Source organism: Ranitomeya imitator, chromosome 1 (genome assembly GCF_032444005.1).
Source record: "Ranitomeya imitator isolate aRanImi1 chromosome 1, aRanImi1.pri, whole genome shotgun sequence".
Classification (NCBI taxonomy): Eukaryota; Metazoa; Chordata; class Amphibia; order Anura; family Dendrobatidae; genus Ranitomeya; species Ranitomeya imitator.
This window is the reverse complement of record NC_091282.1, coordinates 330,654,238-330,678,717: the sequence shown is the minus strand read 5'-3', so window position 1 is coordinate 330,678,717 and position 24,480 is coordinate 330,654,238. Positions and strand designations below refer to the sequence as shown.

Sequence of the window (24,480 nt, the reverse complement as noted above, 5' to 3'; positions counted from 1 at the left end):
TTGGTTTTTTTGCCCTCTTGACCTAAACTTTTTTTTTTTTCTCCGTTTCACCTGATCTGTTGACTGATCCAGTAAAATGGCTCCATACAACCTTTCTGCCTTTCTGTTGTATGAAGCCCTAATTCAGTCATATGGCCCAATTTTCCCCCTTCTCTTAATTAATTACAAGAATCTGACTTGCTGAACTATTCTTCCTTGAAGACATGGATGCTAAGAAACAAGCTCTCCAATACACAGCGGCACCACACAGTAACCCATGGGGTGATTGTGCTGATCTATGGCTTCAATGTACACGATTCTGCCATGTGCACGAGGCCCTAAGAAGCTCAGAATTGTCGACCTGTCCAGAAATTTCAGCATCGTCCATACAAAGTGGGCACGTTTTCGCCATATCTGTGTTTTAAAAAAAAAAAAAAAATTAAAGTGTTCGTATGAGTTTTTTTATTTATTTATTTTTTTTTAAAGCTAAAGAAGCTGGTATGGATTTTTTTCACCAATTAACATAATTTTAGTTCACAGTGAATGCAGCTGATGTTTTCATATATCATATAATAACAATGATTAATTATGGTATTCCAATGTGTCTGTAAAAATATCTCTTGTGGTTTTTTTGATAAGCCATCCAGAAAAAAAAGTCAAGTTGTCAACCCTGATGAAGATACAGATGGACTGCACAGGGTGTATAAAGGGCACGTGCAGCCTCCTCCCCTGTGTGCCTTCTGTCACTTTCTAGGGCACTAGTACTGAACGTTGGCAAGGTTTTGTATCTGTATAATTGTTCGTTTATTCACACATGGCGGAAACCCCATCCATACTATTGTTCTGGGCTTTGCAATTGTTTTGCAGTTTGCACTGAAAATCCCAGGCTTTAAACCTTGTGTGAACAAGGCCCAATAATCCAGTCTGTTGTGAATGTATACACTGAGGTTGCTATTATGCCAATGTTATTTCTATGTAGAAATATTTAATATTTCAGAAGTCTTATGAAAACAACCAATCTGCGTCATGTGTCCTATTGTTAATGTGACCTAGTATGTATGTAATGGACGCAATTGATTGTACTTTCCTGTCACTTCACATCAGATAAAAGTAGTCTCCATTCTTACAGGAACTGCCTCCGTGTGACAGGAACTCGGCTGTTACCCTGCATGTAATGTGCTTACATCCAGAGAGCAACAGCACTGACCTCACAAATGCAGGCTGGGACGTGTATGAAGACGGGGGCAAAGACCATATTGCTGCTGGCTTTCAGTTGTTTGCTTCCATTTTCTAATCAGATCTTGGAAAAAAAGAAAATATTAATGTGCTTTATTTTGTTCAGAACCAGTGCCAGTACATGACTTTTTAATAATTCTTGTTTATTTAAAGTCATGCAGACACAAGGTCCGCTGCTGGGGTCTCTTAACAAGTCGTCTGAGTGGGCTCAATGTTTTCTACATGCTGATCACGGCCCCTTTAAAGCCAGCACTACTGTACATGGGCAGCGTTTGTTTTTCTGTAATATTGCACAATTGTTATAAACAGTAGATGGACATCATATCTGATTTAGCTAAGGCTTATAAAAGCAAGTGTACTCAGATCGACGAGATGCAATTCCTACTGTGGCATACATACCCCATGTATTTTAATATAGTGGGCATATGTAAAAAAAAAACAAAACCAAAATATTGCTAAAATATTGCACCATCACACAGAAACAATCACCGTAGTTTACAGACTTATAAGACGCACCCCAAATTTTGAGGTGGAAAATGGCAGAAAAAAGATTTGTATAAGATGGGGATGTGTCTTATTGTGCGAATTTAAGGTATCTTACCTGAGGGCCGGCAGTGGTACAGCGGGGTCACAGAAGGCATGGTCCCCTCCTCGGGATGCCGGCAGCAGCAGAAGTGAGGCAATACTGCAGTCCCAAGGTGTGATGCTGCGGGTCCGGTGAGGCAGATCATGGAGTAGGGTCCCTTCCACAGGATGCCGGCTGCAAAAATGTGGTGACAAGGCAAAAAAAAACTTGGGAGGAGCCACGATACTCGAGTAGTGAGCATTTGCCCTCAAAACTAGCCGTCACAGCCAGCAGCCGAGACCCCCGAGATTTTCCAACACTGGGGTGCTATACCCTTATTTCCTAAGGCCGTTAAAAAGCAGCGCTGAGGAATAACTACCCTTATCTGCCGCCATTAAAAAGCGCATCAATGGTCGTTAAGAGGTTAAAGACGACCTGTCACTCTATTAAAACATTTGAGTTCAGTACTTTGTAAAAGCCCTGAGCTCCCCTCATTGTCTTTGTGGTTTGCTATTCATCGCTTCATTGTACAGATATACACATTTGTTGCTTTTGAAGCACAGTATGTGAAATCTCTCCTTTAAGACCAACTCGGAGTTTCTTCAGAGTTGTTGTTGTTTGTTTTTTTTCCCTCTGGGACTGTCTGCTTTCAGTGCTTCCTCTCAGATGCTGCCAATCACAGCTCAACAGCTTTTGAGACTGTTAGATTAGCTGTAGAGCTGTGATTGGCAGTGTTTGGGAGGGAAGATTGAAAGTGCACACCTCCAGAGAAGACTGTAATGCTATGTGCACACATTGCAGATTTCTTGCCTGCAGGATGCATTTTTTTCTCCATAGACTTGCATTAGTGACTCATTGCAACGTATGGCCACACGTCGCATCTGTCGTGCGCCGGAACTCCGCCCCTCCTCCCCGGACATTACAATGGGGCAGCGGATGCGTTGGAAAAACTGCATCCGCTGCCCCCGTTGTTCATTTATTTCACAACGTCCGTCTGTACGTCGGGCCGACGCATGGCGAAGGCCCCGTACCGACAGAAGTGGGCCCGACGTACCGACGGACTTTGTGAAATAAATGAACAATGGGGGCAGCGGATGCAGTTTTTTTTTTTTTCAATGCATCCGCTGCCCCATTGTAATGTCCGGGGAGAAAGGGGCGGAGTTCCGGCCGCGCATGGAACGTTTTTTTTTTGTGCCGGCGGTCTGCCAAAGCACGACTCATCCATTGAAAGACGGATGCGACGTGTGGCCATACGTTGCAATGCGTCGCAGGATGCGTTTTTTCTCCAAAACGACGCATTGCGACGTAGGCACTTTGACGGAAGTGTGAAAGTAGCCTTATGAGCGGTAACGGTGACCGCTCAGTACAGGAAGAAGCTGTGGGGAAGCAGGGACTGCACAGTGCCAGGAGCAGGTGAGTATAATGGGGAGCATTGCGCTGTGCGATATTCACCTGCTCCCCGTTTTGGGCGCCGTTCCTTTTTCAGCGTCTTCGGCAGTAACTCTCAGGTCAGAGGGCGCGGTGACGTGGTTAGTGCGCGCCCTCTGCCTGAACGTCAGTGCAGAAGACGCTGAAGATGGAGCGGCGCCGGAACGAAGACAGTTGAATATTGAAAGTGCCGCGGGCCTGAGCGACGGAGAGGTGAGTATGTGATTTTTTTTTTTTTTTTTTTTTTTTATCGCAGCAACAGCAAAAGGGGCAAGTGTCTGTATGGAGAATCTATTGGGCCATAATGTTTGTGCAGCACTATATGGGGCAAGTGTCTGTATGGAGCATCTTCTGGGGCAATAACGTTTGTGCAGCACTATATGGGGCAAGTGTCTGTATGTGGCCATAACATTTGTGCAGCACTATACGGGGCCATAACGTTTGTGGAGCATTGTATGGGGCCATAACGTTTGTGGAGCATTATGTGGGGCAAGTGTCTGTATGGAGCATCTTATGGGGCTATAATCAAGGTTTGTGCAGCACTATATGGGGCAAATATCTTTATGGAGCATCTTATGGGTCCGTAATCAACATTTGTGCAACATTATATTGGGCAAATGTGTCTATGGAGCATCTTATGGGGCCATTATCAACCTTTATGCAGGATTATATGGGGCATATTTTAATATGGAGCATCTTATGGGGCCATCATAAACTTTATGGAGCATTATATGGGGCTCCTGATTCAATATGGACATTCAAAAACACTTAACCTACTGATGTCTCAATTAATTTTACTTTTATTGGTATCTATTTTTACTTTTGACATTTACCGGTAGCTGCTGCATTTCCCACCCTAGGCTTATACTCGAGTCATTAAGTTTTCCCATTTTTTTGTGGCAAAATTAGGGGGGTCGGCTTATACTCGGGTCGGCTTATACTAGAGTATATACGGTACATCTTTTAAATGTATAAACTTTATGGGGTTGGGGTTGGACTGTCATAACTACTACTAGTTTGCATTTGTGGGGAAATGTGTTGCATACAATCAAGCCTATTTTTCTGCTGATTGCTGAAGACTGGGCTGATGGGTATTGTCTAAAGGTACCTTCACACATAACGATATTGTTAACGATATCGTTGCTATTTGTGACAGCACTGACATATACACTGACAGCATTATCTCAATGGCCTAGGACTGCATATGATAAGAGAGGGTGCTACAACAACTAAAAAGCCATGGAGGGGGATGAGCCTCATGATGCCATCTGGTATTGGATACTTGTATCTATGGACAGGTGGAAGCAGGAGATGGGCTTCAGTGGTGATCCTAGAAGTTTGCAAGATAGTTATTTTGACATGTTAAGACATGAAGGTTGAGAGATGTGGATGACAATCTAGTTCGCGAAGGTTTCTTACACTAATGCTAACACAGGGTGGAAAGTTGCTTGCATAAATCCACATTGATTGTTCTCTGTATGTCGATGGTCTGGTAGGTATCCTGTATCTGGTCCTTTCCAGTATTTAGAGGCCTTTGATTTTGATTGAGTCCACAAAATGTTTTGGAGTTGGAATTGCCCTTAGTGGAACTGCAGATCTTCATACCTTTTACTTTGAAGTAGTGACTGGCGCACCCAAAGGTGGATTGGAGATGGGCACTAACTCTGAAGTGCATTTGATTGATGGTTGTGGTTGGCTCATGGTTGGATGGTCCGCCATCCAACAAGAGCAGAGGAGGAAGTACTGGAGAGCATTCAGTAGAGAAAACAAGCATTTGGTCCGCCTTCAGTGTCCTTGTGGGCGCAGCAGTCCGTGTATTAAACCTAAATCAAAAGTTACTAAAACTCTAATTACAAACACATTTATGCAGATCCAATGCTTGTATCCATATCGCAGCGTGTGTGCATGGTAAAAGTGCTGTCAGGTTCCCTTTAAAAGGAATTATTGATTCTCTAAAATTATGACACCCTAAATATATATACCGTATATATATTTTTTTGTTTCGTTAGGTTGTATCGACTATAAGACTTAATTGTCATAATTTGATTTTTTTTCTGTAATGCTTTTCTACTACAGTGTATTATGTCTGTTATTTGTCATGTGAGAGAATTGGATCAATTATGGTAATGAAACTTTGCTCAAATTCTGATCAGCGTGTCCGCTTATTGTGTTCCGAGTCTCTCTGATGAGAAGATGGAGAACAAGATTTCTCCATCTTCTCCATTGTTTGAGTCCACCATAACTGGGCTGCTCTAGGATGTTCTCCAACTACAGTCGGATGTTTTTCACGCACCCATAGACTTGAGTCAGTGCTCGTGATCCGATTTATGTAGAATAGGTTGTGCTTTCAGGATTTCCTTCGTATTCGTTCGGAATCACAATCAGTGGATACATTAACCGACTAGGGAACCTGATCCGAACTTGACAGCCGCATATATGCCTATAAGGCTTTTGAGTTTGGGTCTAGAGGCCTGCCACTGATCCTTGCATCTCGGACAGTGACACACGGATGTGCGTGTGAAGCCGAACATGGGTGACACTATTTGTCATTGCCTCTGGCACTGCCAATGTTAGGTATCTAGGATGATACACTGTAGCTCTCCAAGGACACAGTGCATATTGAATAGTGATGTCCTGTGATATATCTGCTATTAAAACAGGCCAGTAATCAATTAAGACTATGTGCACACATTGCGGATTTTGCTGCGGATCTGCAGCTGTTTTCCATGCGTTGTACAGTACCATGTAAACGTATGGAAAACAAATAAAATCCGCAGTGCACATGCTGCGGAAGAAAACGCGCAGAAACGCAGCATTATTTTTTTCCGCAGCATGTCAATTCTTTGTGTGGATTCCGCAGCGTTTTACACCTGTTCCTTTTAAAGGAATCCGCAGGTGTAAAAACGCAGGTGAAATCCGCACAAAAAAAGCGGCAAATCCGCGGATAATCCGCAGTGCGGTTTACCTGCGGATTTTGCAAAAAAAAAAAAGAGCGGAAAAATCCGCACACAGCCTAAAAGATAAGACGCCTTGCACTGCTTGATAAGCAGCTAGTATGAGCATACCTTCCTAGCTAGCCATTGCTCTACACCGGTGACTACCACTCTGCCTGCCACTGTTGTGCTGCTCTACTTGTAGGCTATGTGCACACGTTGCGGATCAGGCTTAGGAATTTCTGGTGCGGATTCTGCATGTCTTGGCAGAAAACGCAGCTGCGGATATGTTGCGTTTTTGGTGCTGTTTTGCTGCAGATTTTTTGCTGGATTTTCAGCGTTTTTTACTCCTGCGGATTTCTATAATGTAATGGGTACAAAAACGCTGCAGATCCGCTAAAAAGAAGAGACCTGCTACTTCATTTAATCCGTAGCGTTTCCGCACGGAATTTTCCGCATCGTCAGCGCAGCGTTTTATTTTTTTCACATTGATTTACATTGTACTGTAAACGCTGCGTATCCGCAGAGAATCCGCAACGTGTGCGCATACCCATGTAGTATGTAAGGCTGACTCCGGATCCGGCACAGGGAGAGGATCCGGCACCAGGGTTTCCTGCAGTCCTCGCTGCTATCACACACAGGAGAGGAAGTAACAGACATCACAGCTTCTCTGCTCATGGTAATACAGCCCTGCACACAAGGAGAGGAGGCTGTCAGGAGGAAGGAGCCCTGTGCACATTAGGAAGAATATACCCACCGCCTTCAACCCAGACGTCATTTTGGAGACCCCAGCTGTTTTGTGTCCCCACTTGTTAGTTCTTCACAAGGGCAAAACCAGCTGTTTCCCACCACTGCAGAGGGAAGCGGATACTGTGTTTACAGGGCTCTGTGCTAAGGATTTTGTATTTTCATTTTAATGTAGCGGGTGCCGATCCGCCATTGTCTTGTATGTAGCCTGGATACATGGTTGCTATAAAGGAGGCGCTTTGTAGTGTCTGCCATCGCAGCAGGAAAGAAAGTCCTGGTTTCCTGCAACGTGCTTTTTATATGTAGATTTATACCCACATTGTGCAAACGGGCTCCTTTAATTATCGGAGGGTTCCACCGCCAAAGCAGCCTAACCCGGTGGACATGGATGTGTGCTACCCTGGCGGGCATGGATGTGTGCTAACCTGGGGGCCATGGATGTGTGCTAACCTGGCGGGCATGGATGTGTGCTAACCTGGCGGGCATGGATGTGTGCTGACCTGGCGGGCATGGATGTGTGCTGACCTGGCGGGCATGGATGTGTGCTGACCTGGCGGGCATGGATGTGTGCTAACCTGGCGGGCATGGATGTGTGCTGACCTGGCGGGCATGGATGTGTGCTAACCTGGCGGGCATGGATGTGTGCTAACCTGGCGGGCATGGATGTGTGCTAACCTGGCGGGCATGGATGTGTGCTAACCTGGCGGGCATGGATGTGTGCTAACCTGGCGGGCATGGATGTGTGCTGACCTGGCGGGCATGGATGTGTGCTGACCTGGCGGGCATGGATGTGTGCTGACCTGGCGGGCATGGATGTGTGCTGACCTGGCGGGCATGGATGTGTGCTGACCTGGCGGGCATGGATGTGTGCTGACCTGGCGGGCATGGATGTGTGCTGACCTGGTGGGCATGGATGTGTGCTGACCTGGCGGGCATGGATGTGTGCTAACCTGGCGGGCATGGATGTGTGCTAACCTGGCGGGCATGGATGTGTGCTAACCTGGCGGGCATGGATGTGTGCTAACCTGGCGGGCATGGATGTGTGCTAACCTGGCGGGCATGGATGTGTGCTAACCTGGCGGGCATGGATGTGTGCTAACCTGGCGGGCATGGATGTGTGCTACTAATCGCTGTCATTTGCAATGTCGAAACAGGAATTGAAAGGCATCTTGTAAGCAAAACTGCCTGATGTCTCCTGAAGCAACACTGCTACGCTCAGCCATGAGAGCCCAGATTGCATCTTGCTCTGACTATTGACTACATGGAACATACACCCTCCATGAAGTAGTTAACCAGAAACTGATTAGCTCTGGTTGCTGGTGCTAAATGACAACTTTGGATTTCCTCGCCATCAGTCAGTACTCACAGGGATTTTTCTTTTTTTTTTCTTATTTCTACCTTTTTTGTTCTGGAGTTTTTTTTTTTTTTTTTTGGTTTCACCAAGCACAACTGAAAAAGGAATTCTTTTCATGATAAAGATATAATGAATAATTTGCTTTGCACAATATATAAGGCCGGGAACCTAATAACGCATAGACTGGTAGTATTTTGGACTTTGATGAGGTCATGAGTCTGATGTGATACATGATAAATATCGAACCTTGGGATTGCCATCTCCTGTAACGGCAGGAATCTCTGTGGATCATATTGGCTTTTTAAGGACTTGCTGCTGCTTTTTAGTTGTAGTGTTTCTTTTTTTTTTTTTTGTTCAACTTTTTTTACATTGGTTTTGTTTTTGAAAAAAAAAATGGCAGACCTAGAAGCCGTACTGGCCGATGTCAGCTATCTAATGGCTATGGAGAAGAGCAAATCAACCCCGGCAGCCAGGGCCAGTAAGAAGATTGTCCTACCTGAACCGAGGTAAATTAAGGGGGAAAGTGTCTTTTGCTTTTATTGACCCGTACCATGTGTCATACTAATTTCTTATATGGGAAATAATTTCACTGTTAGAAAGTCCTTTAAAGGGAACCTGTCAGTATAATTAACCCTCTAAACTGTCTATATGGGTATGTAGGTCATAGGAAGCTGAATAAAATGATGCCTTGATATCTTATTTCAGAGAAATCTCAATTTTTCTTATATGTAAATGAGCAGTTAAGATCTATGGGCCGGACATAGATCTCCCTGAGAATCTGCCTCCAGAGCTTATTTGAAATCAAACTGGGCTTTACCAGTGTGAGACATGTAATGGCTGACAGTCCGCTCTCCTAATCTACATGTCTCACACTGGTAGTGCCAGATTTCATTTAAAACTTATCTACATGAGGATCTGCCTCCACAGATGATTGTTCGGCCCATATCCTGGAGCCAGCTCATTTACAGATTAAGAGAAATGTGATTCCTCTGGAATAAGACAGCAGATCGCAGATCTCAAGGTATCATTATATTAATCTCCCTATGACCTGCCTGCCCATATAAATGGCTTAGGAGGGTTGATCCTACTGACAGATTCCCCTTTTGAGATGACTACGTATTTCTTCTCATTTAATTCTCTAAAACTTGGATTTTGCTAACTTTCAGTGCTTGGTAGTAATTCATAGGGGTTTATAATGTGAAGCTGATTATGTGATGCCACTAACTGAGGAGTTTCCCATTTTTCACTGACCGGTTCCAATTCAAACTAAAGGTTTCTTTTGAGTTCTGCTAACACAGACTGTTCATACTACTGTCATCGATAATCGTTTTGTGATTGTGACGTTGTGGAGCACATCAGGTTGTTTTTTTAGTTCATGTATGTAGGACACATTTGTTTTATGAAGGCTAACACTTGTTAACAGTAGTGATGAGCGAGCATGCTCGGATAAGATGTTCACGAGCATGCTTGTTTGCTAATAAAGTATCTATGGCGTGTTCGAATACTATGTTAGGTGTCTCGTGGCTGTAGAACAGGCAATCCCTGCATGTTTTACAGCTGTAGAACAGCTATGAGATATGCAGCTGTGGAGTCTCGAGCATAGTATTCGAGCACGCCGAATACACTTTTATTAGCACATGAGCATGCTCAGATAACAGCTTATGCGAGCAAGTCCGCTCATCACTAGTTAACAGCCTCTTTATGATTGTAACGGCTGCCATTCGGGGGATCCTTCATACAATCTGCTGTATCACTGCCACCTGTTTCTTACTCTTGTTTAGATTCCCAGCTGATGTAATGCACCCTCCACATACAGCTGATATATATTTGGCCAGTATTCTACAAGGATGCTCGATACACCAGTAGCTAAACTTTCTTATTTGTATGGTTGGCCCAAGCCATGTAAACGCCTGTTGTATGTGCTCCATATATATCTACCAGTTGTGGGCACACTTGCTGTAATGCCGCGCAACACACAATGCAAACAGCTGACAACACGAAGGCGCCATATCATTACATAATGAATACTGTAGATTAATAGTACAGGTTTCTGTCTGCGTGTATTAATTTATTATGATGCTCAATTCTGCTTGGTTTAGAACTATATATGTAGTTGTGCATGTTTTTTAGGATTTGGCACATACGGTATCTGCATTTCTCTAGCTTCTATATGTATGTCTTCCATTCGGCATTTGCTTGACATTTATAACTCAATAATTGCACACTAGCTGCCGGGGATCAGAGGGAGGAAAACTTTATGATCCCATACAAATTTATAAAGACTACTCACTTGACAGTCTTGTCTGCATGCCCTCAGGGGTTGTATTGCTAGTTTGGGCTTTAGGTAAGCCTTAGTAAATGTACACCCCATCAGTAAGTATGTGGTTTGTCTCTATAGAATTAATTTATTGATAACCCTAAAACTGGATCACCAACAAAAACATGACCCCAACTTTATCATATAAAGCCTGATCTCTGCAATTGCTGCTGTGTAAAACTGGGGGGGGGGGGGTTGTCTATCATGAAATTAACAAAGAGCTAAAAAATAGTGTGTGTATGGTTTTTTTTTTTTCGATTTTGCAAAACTTATATATGCAGTAGTACATCGAGACTGAAGTGGTCAGCATATCTAAGAGAAGAAATCCCAAATCCTGACCCAGACCGTTGAGAGATATATTTATATATTATATTATAATAAATATATATATATATAAAATTTTTTTTTTTTTCTACATAATGTACACAGTCACTCGGGTGGATGTGGTACTTGTTCTATTAAATTCTGTAAAATTTGCGGAATTTCAATGTTCCATTTATTTAGTGGTGCTGATGATGACATGACTCAGTGTGTGAGAATCTCATCACTATCTTTGATATCATAGACCTGACAATTACCCTGATCACCATGGTTTCTTGTGTGTCTGGAGAGTGGTGCTTTACAGTGTTGTGTGACTGTGAAGCCACTTCCAGCACTTGTCATAATTATATCAGTAGGAGGGCAGATATGTACCTGGATCATAATGGAGACCTAATTTTTCTAATTTATAGCTGACTTGCAGTTTGTGTAGAACATGCAGCGATTTATGCTTTAGTGAGTTTGCTGCATATTAATGAAGATGAGTGTATTTCAATAATTACCATCTTTATAATGGAGTGGCATTCAAAAACGCTGATTATGGGGATTCTGGACACTGTCAAAATGAGCATATGTTGGCCCCAGATGGTCACTGATCCTTCTTTTTTTTTTTTTGGATTGGATCTATGACAGCTCTATGATATAATTCCGTGTTTGGTATCATTCCAATTTTAAGCATGAACAGAAGTGATAGACCACTTCTTCCATCTTTGAATCTCCTAGAGATAATACCCCTTACTATGGCGTATCCTTGGACCCCTTAGATGACATACCCTCTATACTTTGGTATATCCTTAGACCCCCTAGAGATCATACTCTCTACTGTGGCTTATCCTTTGACCTCCTAGAGAACATACCTTCTACTGTGTTGTATCCTTGGACCCCCTAGGGGTCATACATCTACTGTGTTGTATCCTTGGACCCCCTAGAGATCATACTCTCTACTGTGGTATATCCTTTGACCTCCTAGAGATCATACCTTCTATTGTGGTGTATCCTTTGACCTCCTAGAGATCATACCCTCTACTGTGGTGTATCCTTTGATCCCCTAGAGATCATACCTTCTACTGTGTTGTAACCTTGGACCCCCTAGAGATCATACTCTCTACTGTGGTGTATCCTTTGACCTCCTAGAGATCATACCTTCTATTGTGGTGTATCCTTTGACCTCCTAGAGATCATACCCTCTACTGTGGTGTATCCTTGGATCCCCTAGAGATCATAACCTCTACTGTGTTGTATCCTTGGACCCCCTAGAGATCATAACCTCTACTGTGTTGTATCCTTGGATCCCCTAGAGATCATACCCTCTACTGTGGGGTATCCTTTGACATCCTAGAGATCATACCTTCTATTGTGGTGTATCCTTGGACCCCCTAGAGATCATACCCTCTACTGTGTTGTATCCTTGGACCCCCTAGAGATCATAACCTCTACTGTGTTGTATCCTTGGACCCCCTAGAGATCATAACCTCTACTGTGTTGTATCCTTGGACCCCCTAGAGATCATAACCTCTACTGTGTTGTATCCTTGGACCCCCTAGAGATCATAACCTCTACTGTGTTGTATCCTTGGATCCCCTAGAGATCATACCCTCTACTGTGGGGTATCCTTTGACATCCTAGAGATCATACCTTCTATTGTGGTGTATCCTTGGACCCCCTAGAGATCATACCCTCTACTGTGTTGTATCCTTGGACCCCCTAGAGATCATAACCTCTACTGTGTTGTATCCTTGGACCCCCTAGAGATCATAACCTCTACTGTGGTGTATGCTATCAGAATACAATGCAAGGTAGGATGCATGGCGGTGGGTTGCAGTGTGTTGAAGTTTCTCTTTATGGTACTCTGTGTTAGATAAGCGCTCACTTGTCAGTTGCAGTTGGAGAATTTTATTAGATTGAATGGACTTACACAATAAAATATTAGAACTTCTATTTTATTCATGAGTCAATTGTAGTTTTTGTGGAGATTAGGTGGATACAGTACACTTGATTTGTGTGAGAAACACATCCAAAGATGTACTCCCTGAGTATTCAACACATTGCAGGCGGGTTTATCACAAGACAGGCATCATCACTACTTCTAATGTCCCCGTCACACATAGCGACGCTTGAGCGATTCCGACAACGATACGACCTGTCAGGGATCGCTCAAGCGTCGCTATGTGGTTGCTGGTGAGATGTCACACAGTGCGATCTCCCCAACGACGCAGCAGCGATGCGGTGAACTGTAGCGACCTGTAGAACGATGCTATTTCATGATGATTAAATGGGACGTCCTGTCAGCGAGGTCGTTGGTAAGGTGTCAAACACAGCGATGTGTGCTGCCCATGCTTAACTGGGTAGTATTTGCCAACACAACAGTGATTGAAAGTCATCACACAGACGTGCAAACAGCAATGTCCTTCTGAGATAAACCTGCCTGTTCGAGGTACTGTACGCTCAGGACATCTTATTATTGGTACACCTCATTTTCTATACAATGCCTTGTTTGCAGGCAGATCTGGATTTGGTGAAGTGTGAATATAAAATAGTTCTTTGTGCTGCAGATTAGACTTAAGACCCATTTAGATGGGTCAATAATCGGATAAAGAGTAGTTGTAGATACATTAGTTCATGAATGTTGGACCTTCTAAATTGGTAGGCACATGACAGATGAACTCGCAAAGTGCTCATTCATCTGATGAGATGATTTTTTTTAAGCAGGGGTAAAAATCATTGTCCTCTGTAGCTCATGGTCCTGTGTAAACAGGATGTGTGCTGCCGATAACGTGGTATTCTATGCTCACTGAACGATCCCATTAACAATCGTTCTGTGTACATAAAATGGTGGGTGGCCTGTGTGAACGGGCTATTAATCTAAAGCCGATGGGTTCGTATTTCGTACTCGATCGTGCAGTCTGAACCCAACCCAGCATTATTGTCGGGGAGATGAAGAGCTTACTGTGGTTAGACGCCATGGGATAACGGGCAAGGTAAAAATGCTAAGTAGGACAAGCACGCATTTGTGGCTACTGTCAGGTGTATACGTCTGCTGGGTGCACAGACGTTGTCTTCTATGCCTTACTTTGTAGACAAAACATAAAATTGTGAGATTTTAACACACAGGATTTGTTGGCATCACTGATGCTGAGGAAAGTTTTAGCAGTTAAACACTCAGTTTTTATTACTCTTATAAACGGATATTGTATTTTTATATTATTAACCGATGAGTACCTCCGGAGAAGCGCTGTGACCTATGCTGCTGTAGAGACATGCAGGAACATACATGCCTCATCCATGCACGCTATTGGAAATATTATCATGTGGTATAGCGTGCCTCATCCATGCACGCTATTGGAAATATTATCATGTGGTATAGCGTGCCTCATCCATGCACGCTATTGGAAATATCATCATGTGGTATAGCGTGCCTCATCCATGCACGCTATTGGAAATATTATCATGTGGTATAGCATGCCTCATCCATGCACACTATTGGAAATATTATCATGTGGTATTATTCTGCTTGGGAAAGCGCAGCAGATTATGCTTACCTATAGAGATAAAAAGGGGTACGCATAAAGAGTACATTTAGTGGTCAGTGGTTGCAATGGGGTCCTGGATCCATATCCCACTAAGGCTACGTTCACATTAGCGTTTTGCGTGTTTGCGTCGGGCGACGCAGCGGCGACCGCATTCGTCATGCGCCCCTATATTTAACATGGGGGACGCATGGACATGCGTTGTGCGACGCATGCGTTTTTTTTGCCGCAAGCGTCGGGCGCAGAGAACGCAACAAGTTGCATTTTTCTTGCGTCCAAATTTCGGCAAAAAAAAAAAGCATGCGTCGCAAAACGCAGCGTTTTTGCGTGCGTTTTGGTGCGTTTTTATTTGCTTTGTGCGTTGCGTCGCCGACGCAGCGGCGCACAACGCAAATGTGAACGTGGCCCCACTAAGAACAACATCTGCAAGGAGTTGGTGTGTTCTCGTAACACACTCCAAAGACGTACTGATAGGGAATTTTGCTTGTGAGCCCCCATGGGAACAGTGCTGATAATGTGTGTAAAGCGCTGTGGAATTAATGGTGATGTATAAGTGAGTAAAATAAATATACCAAAATGCTCACAAACCCACAATCTACTGAAGGGTCAATTAATATGTAATATTTGGCCTGCAGTCGTAAGGGTAGGTGCACACGGTCAGTAAACGCTGCAAGTTGAACGTTGCGTACCTCCGCAGTGTCCAACCTGCGGCCTCCAGATGTTACAGCATAGATGGATTTCAAGAAATCTCATGTCCACTATGCGTCCAGAGATGCCCACTGCTCACTCGCGTAGATGAACATGTGGTGCGTCTCACCAGACCGCAGCATGTCAATTTATCTTGCGGAGACGCGAGCCTCTACAAGATAAATGTCTTATGACTGTTTTTTTTTCTTTCGTGCAAGTAGTAATAGAAGCTAGAGGAAGTGGTATGTGGGAGAGTAAGGCAGGAGTGGGTGATAGGTGTGACGGATTGTTAGTAGCAAATGGCCAAATCCCCTTCTCTGAGACTAGAGAGGTTGGGGTGCAATAGACCTTGGTCTTCACTTGATCCTATACTTCTAATAGAGTGGATTGAGAGGAGATATGTAGGAGGAAAGGTTCGGCCATCTTGTACGGCAGGCTCCACAGCCGGTACAGTGACTGACAGGGACAGCATGATATGACTAGTAAGGAACAGAAGCCTGGAAGGCGCATTCAGAGCTGGTCTGGATAGTGGGGGTATAAGCTGTGACGGAAGAACATCACCTGTATGTGTTATTGAGAGAAGAGCGTAATCTGTATTCACAATTTGGACTAAGAAGGAAGCATTAAGGAAAAAAAAGTCAAAACAAAAAATGCTTAAGGTTATGTTCACACGTGGTGGTTTTACTTGGTTTTTCTTGAGTTTTTTTTGTGTGTTTTTTTTCTATTTGTGCTGTGTTTTTGTCCTGATACATTTGTCTCTTGGGCATGCTGATAAAGTTTACTGACAAAAAAAAAATCATTCTACTTCATAAGGTTTGGGCACAAAAAACGCAGAAAAACCTGCTATCTGCTTTTTTTTCACCACCCATTGCTTTTAATGGGTGAAAAATGCTGAACAAACTGTGAAAGAAGTGACATTCTCTATTCTACGAAAACCAAGCAAAGCACAAAAAACCAAGCTGTGCGCACGAGATTTCTAAAATCGCATAGACATGGCGGGGACTGTAAAATTCAGCTGAATATTTGCGTAAAAAAGCAGCAAAAACGCCTAATGTGATTATACTGTAAAACCTTTTAAATACCGAAAACCCCTCAAACAGTGAGAGTAGAGCCTATCTTTTTCTTTCTCGTGTGCATTTCACCAGCGTGCTGGATCAGATTTTCATTGCTTTTTGGTCCGTCAGTCTGTTTTTACTATCGGCTTAATCAGGTTTTTCTCATATAAAAAAAAAAACAAACTAGATGGAGGATTCTCAAGCTTCTCCTAGCAAGCAGTCTGTGAAAAACGGACAGCACTAGTATGCAGCTAGTATGCCAACAATGTGCTGTCCAAGTATAGCACAGATCCTTATAGACTTTTATTGGCGGATTGACAAACATGGGACAGGTACATAGATTATAATGAGTAGATCTATTAAAAACACAGAATTCATACATGAAATGCAAAAATCTGTGTCAGGCCTTAGGGCGGCTGGGAGAAGGAGTTTTCTGCATTTTTCTGTACTTAAAGAAGTTGTCCAGGACTTTATGGCCTATGCTTCAGATAGGTCATCAATATCTGATCGTTGGGGGATGCGACGCCTTCCACCCCTGCTGATCAACTGGGCCACAGCCGGGTACTGCACATCTGCCACCTATTCAAATCGATAGAGGGCTGATGTGCAGTACTTGGCGCGGCCACGATGCAGTTGACGGCGCTATGCAGCTCCAACGCCGCACATCAGTGGGGGTGTTGGGTGTCGCTCCCCCACCTCTAAGGTATTGATGATCTATCCTAGGGATAGGCCATCAGTACAAAAGTCCCAGACTACCCCTTTTTAAGTCTGCCCATTTTAACTCTGCTGCCAATTTGCTTGTGCCTGTTCTGAGTCATCTTGGAGGGGCACAGAAACTGGAGTGTAATGTGTTAATATGCAGCCTTAGTTTTTTAAATTTGGACACATTTATTTCTCAAAAGCAAAGTGTTTTAACTGTAAGATAAAGAGATTTGCCAAAGGTCAGACAGATCTGGCACGAGTTTCCAAAACAATCTAGCGACTAGAAGCCTTGGCTTTCCCTTGTTTCTTTGTCGCACTTGATTTGGACAGCTTTTTCATCTAGATGTCTAACTTATTGCAATTTTAATACTTGTGTCTTTTACATGTGTGGATTACGCCTCGGATTGTATGGAACGTATAGCCCCCACAGTACAAAGTTGATGTTGCTATATACTATGATTTTTGCCTTCTATGTTCTAATAACGTTACTGCATGTAGGCATTACTTATATTCAGTGTAGCGTCATTTTGTTGTAAATATTGAGATTGTGCGCCCCCTTAATGGGCGGATGTCGCTAGCTTGTCCTGGGTGTATGGCTCCTATATACACACAGGGTGAGCGCTCGCGCACATGCGTCACTGCTCTCTAAAGATGGGCAGTTGTCCATCGTCACGTCTGAAGGTTCACCATGACGCCTTTATTGACCAGCACCATGCAGCAGTGGTGTAGGCTCCCAGCTTTTCCGAGTCACCCATGCTTATTCCTCAGGTGACACTATGGTGTCAAGGCAGCTGCCGTTGTGTCGACGATGATTTTCTTTGCCTTATTAAATGAAGTCTCCCGAGGAGGAAGAATCCTCCTTAGACTTTGGCAATGATGTCCCCACATGGAGCTCTGAGTTTAATTGCTCCAGAACTCTACAGAGGATATACATTAAAATATAATCATCTTTTGTAATAGATTTTGCTGATGTTGTTTTTTTTGTAAGCCTACAGAGTCAAATAAATGCCAGTCTCCATAATTCTTCCTCCAAATAAATACAATTATTCACATTTACAATTTACATAAATTACCGTAAGTCTTTATAAGAAAAAAAAATAGAAATCTTTTATGTGTTCTCCATTTTTGTCTAAAGCTGAATTCCGAATTCTGCTCTGGAGCTTAAATACAACTGGTCATGTTGCTCAATCTTTTCTGCCTGCATCATGCTATAAAGGAGGTGAGTGAATTCATTGAAGTCTTTTGTTCTGGGCTTAGAAGTCCAGTGGGCGGTCCTAGTCAGTGACTCATGTGCATGTACATAAAGGGAAAGGGGTTGGGAGTCAAGTGGGCGGAGTAACTTAGTCTAAGTCCAAAGCATTGGCAAGACTCGGCCAAAATACGCATACAATCGCAGCATGCTGGGATTTTACTCACGTCGAATACGCCTGAGAAAAAATCCGGCGATGTGAGCTGCCCCATAGATTAACACTGGTTCGAGTGCTATGCGATGTTTTCTCATATGGCGCTCGTCCGTATTCAATGCCAGTGTGACCCCGGCTTAGAAGTATGGACCTTTAGCTGTAATATGCTGCTATAGGCTATTCTGACTTATTCAGCGATTTTTCTCGTACGAGTTTGATCAGTTTGGTCAATGTATCAGTTTTTACCATTAGTTTCATCAGATTTTCTGAGATGAGAAAAAAATGTATGAATGTTTATCATCCTGATATCAAACAGTACATGAAAAGCAGATGGTGTCTGTTTTTTTTTTTTTTTATTTGCTTACATATATGTATATTTTTTTCCCAGCACCATAGACTTGCGTTGGCGATATTGATCCAAGACTCGGTCCAAATCAGACATGTCTCCTTGTTTTGGATCACTGAGTCCATGAAAATACAGACATGTGAACAGCCCCCGAACAGCGCAGACTATATATAATGAGTGCAAGTTCTATCTGTGAAAACCATGGATAGAACTAGTACGAGAAATCGATGTCTGAATGTGCCGCAAGGCTGCTCCACAGAAACTCCGTGATTCCAGAATACATGAATTCAAAATGAGAAAAGACATGACGCCAAAATAAGTGACATCTTTCTTAGCGGACTCTTCATTTTCCTTATCACTTCTGGGTACAGCTGATAGAAGTGGATCGCTTTTTCACAGTGGTTATAACTAAAAGGAAATAATTGTCAGTGGGATAAAATATGGGTCTTTAGGAAGTTTTATCCTTTACCTGCCTGAACCTGTGACCATAATAAGTTTGCATCCCGGACAAAGCTGGAAAACCTTTAATGAATATTTTCGTCTAGGAAATGCACCTGCGATTATTATGACAGTCAAGGTACACCCTTAGTATTTCCATCCTACACACATAACCTAAGTGTATGCAATCAATGTAATCGGTACAGATTTAAGTGTCTCGACATCCATCAATTCGATTAAAGGGAATCTGTCAGAAGGTTTTTGCTTTGTAATCTGAGAGCAGTAGAATGTAGGGGCTGATAGCCTGATTCCAGTTATGTTACTTACTAGACTGCGTTCTTGTGTCAATACAATCAGTGTTTTATCAGCAGGAGATGATCACTACAGGACTAGATGTCTCATGCTTCCCAGTCAACTGCTCTGTATAACCCCACTCCCACCACTGATTGGTAGCTTTCTTTTAAGGTACAGTGTACACAGAAACTAACCAATCGGTGGTGTTGGTAGAAATCTAGAGAGCTCAACCTTCAAATAACTGCTAGATCTGCAGCAAATAACCATGATTTTATCAAAATAACAGCATGCAGACCAGCAAGTGACACATTGCTGGAGTCAGGGTCTCAGCCCCTACATCATGCTGCTCTCAGGTTACATAGTTGATATATCCCCTTTAAAGGCCAGGGATCATCTCTCTAGAGCAGAAAGGAAATGTGAACATTAAGCTGTTTATTTGGACACATTTTCTTCACATTGTAATTGTGTTTAGATACAAAGGCCCCCCCCCCGTCTTGGCAGTGGAGGTCCGTAGCTGGTATACATATCCTGCTATTCTGTGTGTAGCCAGCTTTAGATTGTCCATTGTAATAAAAAAAAAAAATAAATAAAAAAAAAAGTGGATCTTTTATAAGAACAATTAATGGGCTTCCGAGGGTGTTTTTTTTTTTTTTTTTTTGCTTAACACCGCTATCATTTAATTAATTTATATTCGTTTATCGGACTGAGCTACTGGCAAACTCTTTTGCACTCGACTACTTAGCAAGTTCCTCCTTAGCTCGTGGTTGTGTAGTAGTGGGGAATCTGTGACTCATAGTTTTCGGCAATTTTGATATATTGTGGCCACTGAGAGGAGGAAGAACCTGTTCAATAGTCGAAAAAGCGTAAAACTTGCAAGCTCATGTAAAATGAGAACTTGGAGCACACCCATGGTGCTCCGGGCCTTTCTGCCGGCAGCGCCTTTACCTATAGGACTGTCACTCTGGTATGAGCTTATGTCTGTTCTTGTAGTATGGTTACTACTATATGTGCAAGGTTTACTAGGGCTCCGGTGAAAAAGAGGATTATTAGGCCGGCGACTGAGGAGCCTCAAGGGCCACTTTAGCAGGAAGGCAGTGCGCCCCTGTCGAGTTTCGTGATGCATGCCATGTTTATCCTATCAAAACATAAAGGCTAACACTAAATACTTATAAAATATTCAACATTAATCTAGACAAGGAGCTGGATGTTGTCAGATAGCAGTAATGGTGGTGCTCTCCATCCAAAGCGGCAATAAACCGAAGGAAAAATATGGCACTCATTAAATGATATAAAAACGATTTTTTTTTTCATCTTTGAAGCCATAGATCCCCACTGGGGAAAGAAGCAGGCGACAGCCCTAGAGAAAGCGTCAGCGGATGCGAAACGGCCATCGTGTGAATATGTAATTGGACTTATGGGTTAAGAATGCTTGGTGGGCAGTATCAGTTTGCTAGAATAAACCAATTCATATACCCGCTGATGAGTGCTGCATTTTTCTTTGTATTTATTGCTGATTGCTTATCAGATACAAGGCGGTGACCATGCAGCGTTTCTGCAGGTAATACTACCTGGCTCGGCTGCTCATAAAGTGCACTTCTAATGATTATGATAAATGCCATGTAGAAATATTTCCTTTATCACCCTGAATAACATTATTTGTGCATACAAGGAACTTCCAGAGCGATTTGGTGAGTATGGGTGACTGAACGATAACTACATGGGCACTACAATGGCTGCTGTAATGTAATTTCAGTTGGACATGTTTCTTTTTAGCTACGATGGAGGCACACATCAGAAACCTTGGCATACAGGGCATGCTTTGGTGCTTTGGCAGATAGATGGCACAGGAGACTATGCTTTCCTATGCAATGTAAAAAAAAAGGATTTGCTGCCAATTAGTTCCCGAAGATGTGACTAAAGGGACATCTTGTGCATATGCTCGGTGCATGGGGACCTATACATTGGGTAATACTTCTGATGTACAGTAGATATATACAGGGTGGTCCGAAAGTAGGTGGACAGAAAACAATAGCATTTATTTTGATTTATTATTATTTATTTTGAATTTTTATTCTGTTAAACCAGAGAGTTATGTGACACAGAATAGTTAATAAATAACATTTCCCACATGTCTACATCAGCACAATATTGGAAACAAATTTTTTTTTGTTAGGAAGTTATGAGGGCCAGCGATTTCTCATTTTTACAACATTTACAAAACCATTTTTTTAGGGACCACCTCACATTTGAAGTGACTTTGAGGGGTCTATATGGCTGAAAATGCCCAAAAGTGACACCATTATAAAAACTGCACCCCTCAAGGTGGTCAAAACCACATTCAAGAAGTTTATTAACCCTTCAGGTGTTTCAGGGCATCAGAAGCAACATGGAAGAAAAAAATGAACATTTAACTTTTTAGTCACAAAAAATGATCTTTTAGCAACATTTTTTTTTTTTCACAAGGGTAAAAGGAGAAAGTGGATGGCAAAAGTTGTCCAATTTGTCCTGAGTACGCAGATACCCCATATGTGGGGGTAAACCACTGTTTGGGCACATGGCAGAGCTCGGAAGATAACTAGTGACGTTTTGGAATGCAGACTTTGATGGGATGGTCTGCGGGCTTCCTGTTGCGTTTGGAGAGCCTCTGATGTACCTAAACAGTAGAAACCCCCCACAGGTGACACCATTTTGGGAACTAGAGACCCCCCCAAGAAACTTATTTAGATGTGTGGTGAGAACTTTGAACCCCAAAACCCACGTTTGATAAATCTCCCCCTTCATAACCCTATTACTGTATACAAAATGTGAACATAGGTAACTTTTAAAAATATTTGGACTCCTATCAAGATTGTGGTCCTGGAAGCTTCCATTAACCTGTACTAAGGGTTGAGTTAAGACACATTGGAAATTTGCTGTTGTTTCTGCATCAAAATCTAGCATTGTAGCACTGGATGGAGTTAAAAAAAACCAAAACAACCTAATAACGTATAGTTGATGATTCTACTGTAGAGTTGGAGGAATTCTGCTGTGTCTAGTGTGGTATGGGTGTGCTGCACTTTATTTTATACTTTTGAATTTGTTCCTTTTCTTGAGGGTAATTTTTCACCATGAGTTTGCTACCCCACTTGAAAGAAACCTGATGTAGCGGCGAAGAATCTGATTCCAATGATGTATCACTTACTTTACTGGGTGCTGCAGTTTTCTTTAAAAACCATTTTGTCAACTGCAGATCTAGCAGTTCTCTGAATGCTGAGCTTTTTAGAACCCAGGCCACACCACTGATTGGCAGATTAATGTGTACACTGTGCATAGGCAGAAAGCTGCCAATCAGTCATGAGGGTAGGGTTTGACTACCTGGCAGCAGATTTATTAGTCTTCTAGTGATAATCTTCTGCTGATTAAAACAGTGAGTTTATCATAATTGCGCTCAGTAGCCCAGTAAGTGACCCATCACTGGAATGGGGGTCTCCTCCTTAGGCCGGCGTCACACTTGGCGTAAGACAATACGGTCCGTATATTACGGCCGTAATACGCTCAAAAGTCCCCAAAAAAGTGGTCCGTAGCTCCTCCGTAGGCAGGGTGTGTCAGCGTACTTTGCGCATGGCATCCTCCGTATGTAATCCGTATGTCATCCGTACTGCGTGTTTTTCTCGCAGGCTTGCCAAACCAACATACGGCTATACAAGGGTTCCATGTGTAAAAAAAAAAAAATATATATATATATATATATTTATTTGAGTTCATAAGAGGCGCCCTCTGCTGGTTGTCCTCATCTGAACTCGAGCCTGGGCGCTTTCTAGGAAAGTTCCCACGATCTAGGAACAACCAGCAGAGGGCGCCTCACCGCAAATGAAGGTAAATATAGGTCATTGACCTACTTTACCTTCATTCGCTGGGGTTTTGCAGCAAGGAGCATCGCTGCATTAGCAGAACTCCTTGCTGCAAAATATTTTAACCCCTTCAGATGGATTTACATCGTTGGACATTACAGATCTTCGGAAGGTAAGGATATTGTTGGTATATTTATTTATTTTTTTTTTTGTTACAGAACGAGGGTCTTCAGTGACTGGATTGGGCGTTGAATAAAATATTACAACAACCTTTGTTTATTTCATTAAAATAATTTTTAATAATGTGTTTGTGTATTTTTTTTTAACCCTTTACTAGTATTGGATTAATAATGGATAGGTGTCATAATTGACGCCTCTCCATTATTAATTTGGCTTAATGTCACCTTACAATAGCAAGGTGGCATTAACCCTTCATTACCCCATATCCCACCGCTACACGGGAATGGGAAGAGAGTGGCCAAGTGCCAGAATAGGCGTATCTTCCAGATGTGCCTTTTCTGGGGTGGCTGGGGGCAGGTGTTTTTAGCCAGGGGGGGGGGGCAATAACCATGGACCCTCTCCAGGCTATTAATATCTGCCCTAAGTCACTGGCTTTACTACTCTGGCGGAGAAAATTGCGCAGGAGCCCACGCCAATTTTTTCCGCCATTTAACCCTTTAGTTTAGTAGATTGAATGGCCAAATTTGGCATATACACACTACTAACAGTAGTGTGGAATATGCAAAAAAAATGGGGATATGAGATGGTTTACTGTATGTAAACCAGGTCTCATATCATGTCGGGTTTAGGAAGGAGAAAGCTTTAAAACCGGTAATTCAATTACCGGCTTTTCTCCTTCGCCTCATTGGGGGACACAGGACCATGGGTTATGCTGCTGTTACTAGGAGGCTGACACTAAGCTGAGACAAAAAAAGGTTAGCTCCTCCCCTGCAGTATACACCCTCATACTGGCTTCCAGAGACCCAGTTCAAGCTTAGTGTCCGTAGGAGGCACACTGTTTTTTAATTCTACCCGGACGAAGGGGGCGACGGATTCTTTCATGGTCCGATCTCCCCCGAACCAACAACAGGCGAGCACGGGAGTTTCACCTCACCGTACCCTCTCCTGCGACGTGGGAGCCACTCCCTGAGCTGACCTTTTTTTGGGCGACGGTCCCTTTCCTGGGCGCCGATCTCCCCACGTTGTACAGACGAGCACTGGTGTTGTTTACCTCCATTATCCTCTTCTGCAGCCAGGCCTTTTTATTGCCGGACATCTGCCCTGTCGACCAGGTTCTCCCTCGGCTGTACAGAGGCACTAT

At 43.0% G+C, this 24,480-nt stretch overlaps 1 protein-coding gene across 2 annotated transcripts in view; it reads left to right on the top strand.

Moving 5' to 3' along the window:
* The window catches only part of GRK3 (G protein-coupled receptor kinase 3), a 402,808-nt gene that overhangs the window by 4,263 nt on the left and 374,065 nt on the right, over positions 1-24,480 (top strand). Inside the window, exon 1 of one of the 2 annotated variants that reach the window (XM_069759117.1) lies at positions 6,836-8,748. The exons of the other annotated variant lie outside the window; for it this stretch is intronic. Coding sequence (XP_069615218.1) covers positions 8,636-8,748 — 113 coding nt within the window. The 5' untranslated portion in view covers positions 6,836-8,635. Of the gene's footprint in view, positions 1-6,835; positions 8,749-24,480 lie in introns of those variants that run through there. 2 annotated transcript variants of the gene reach the window in all.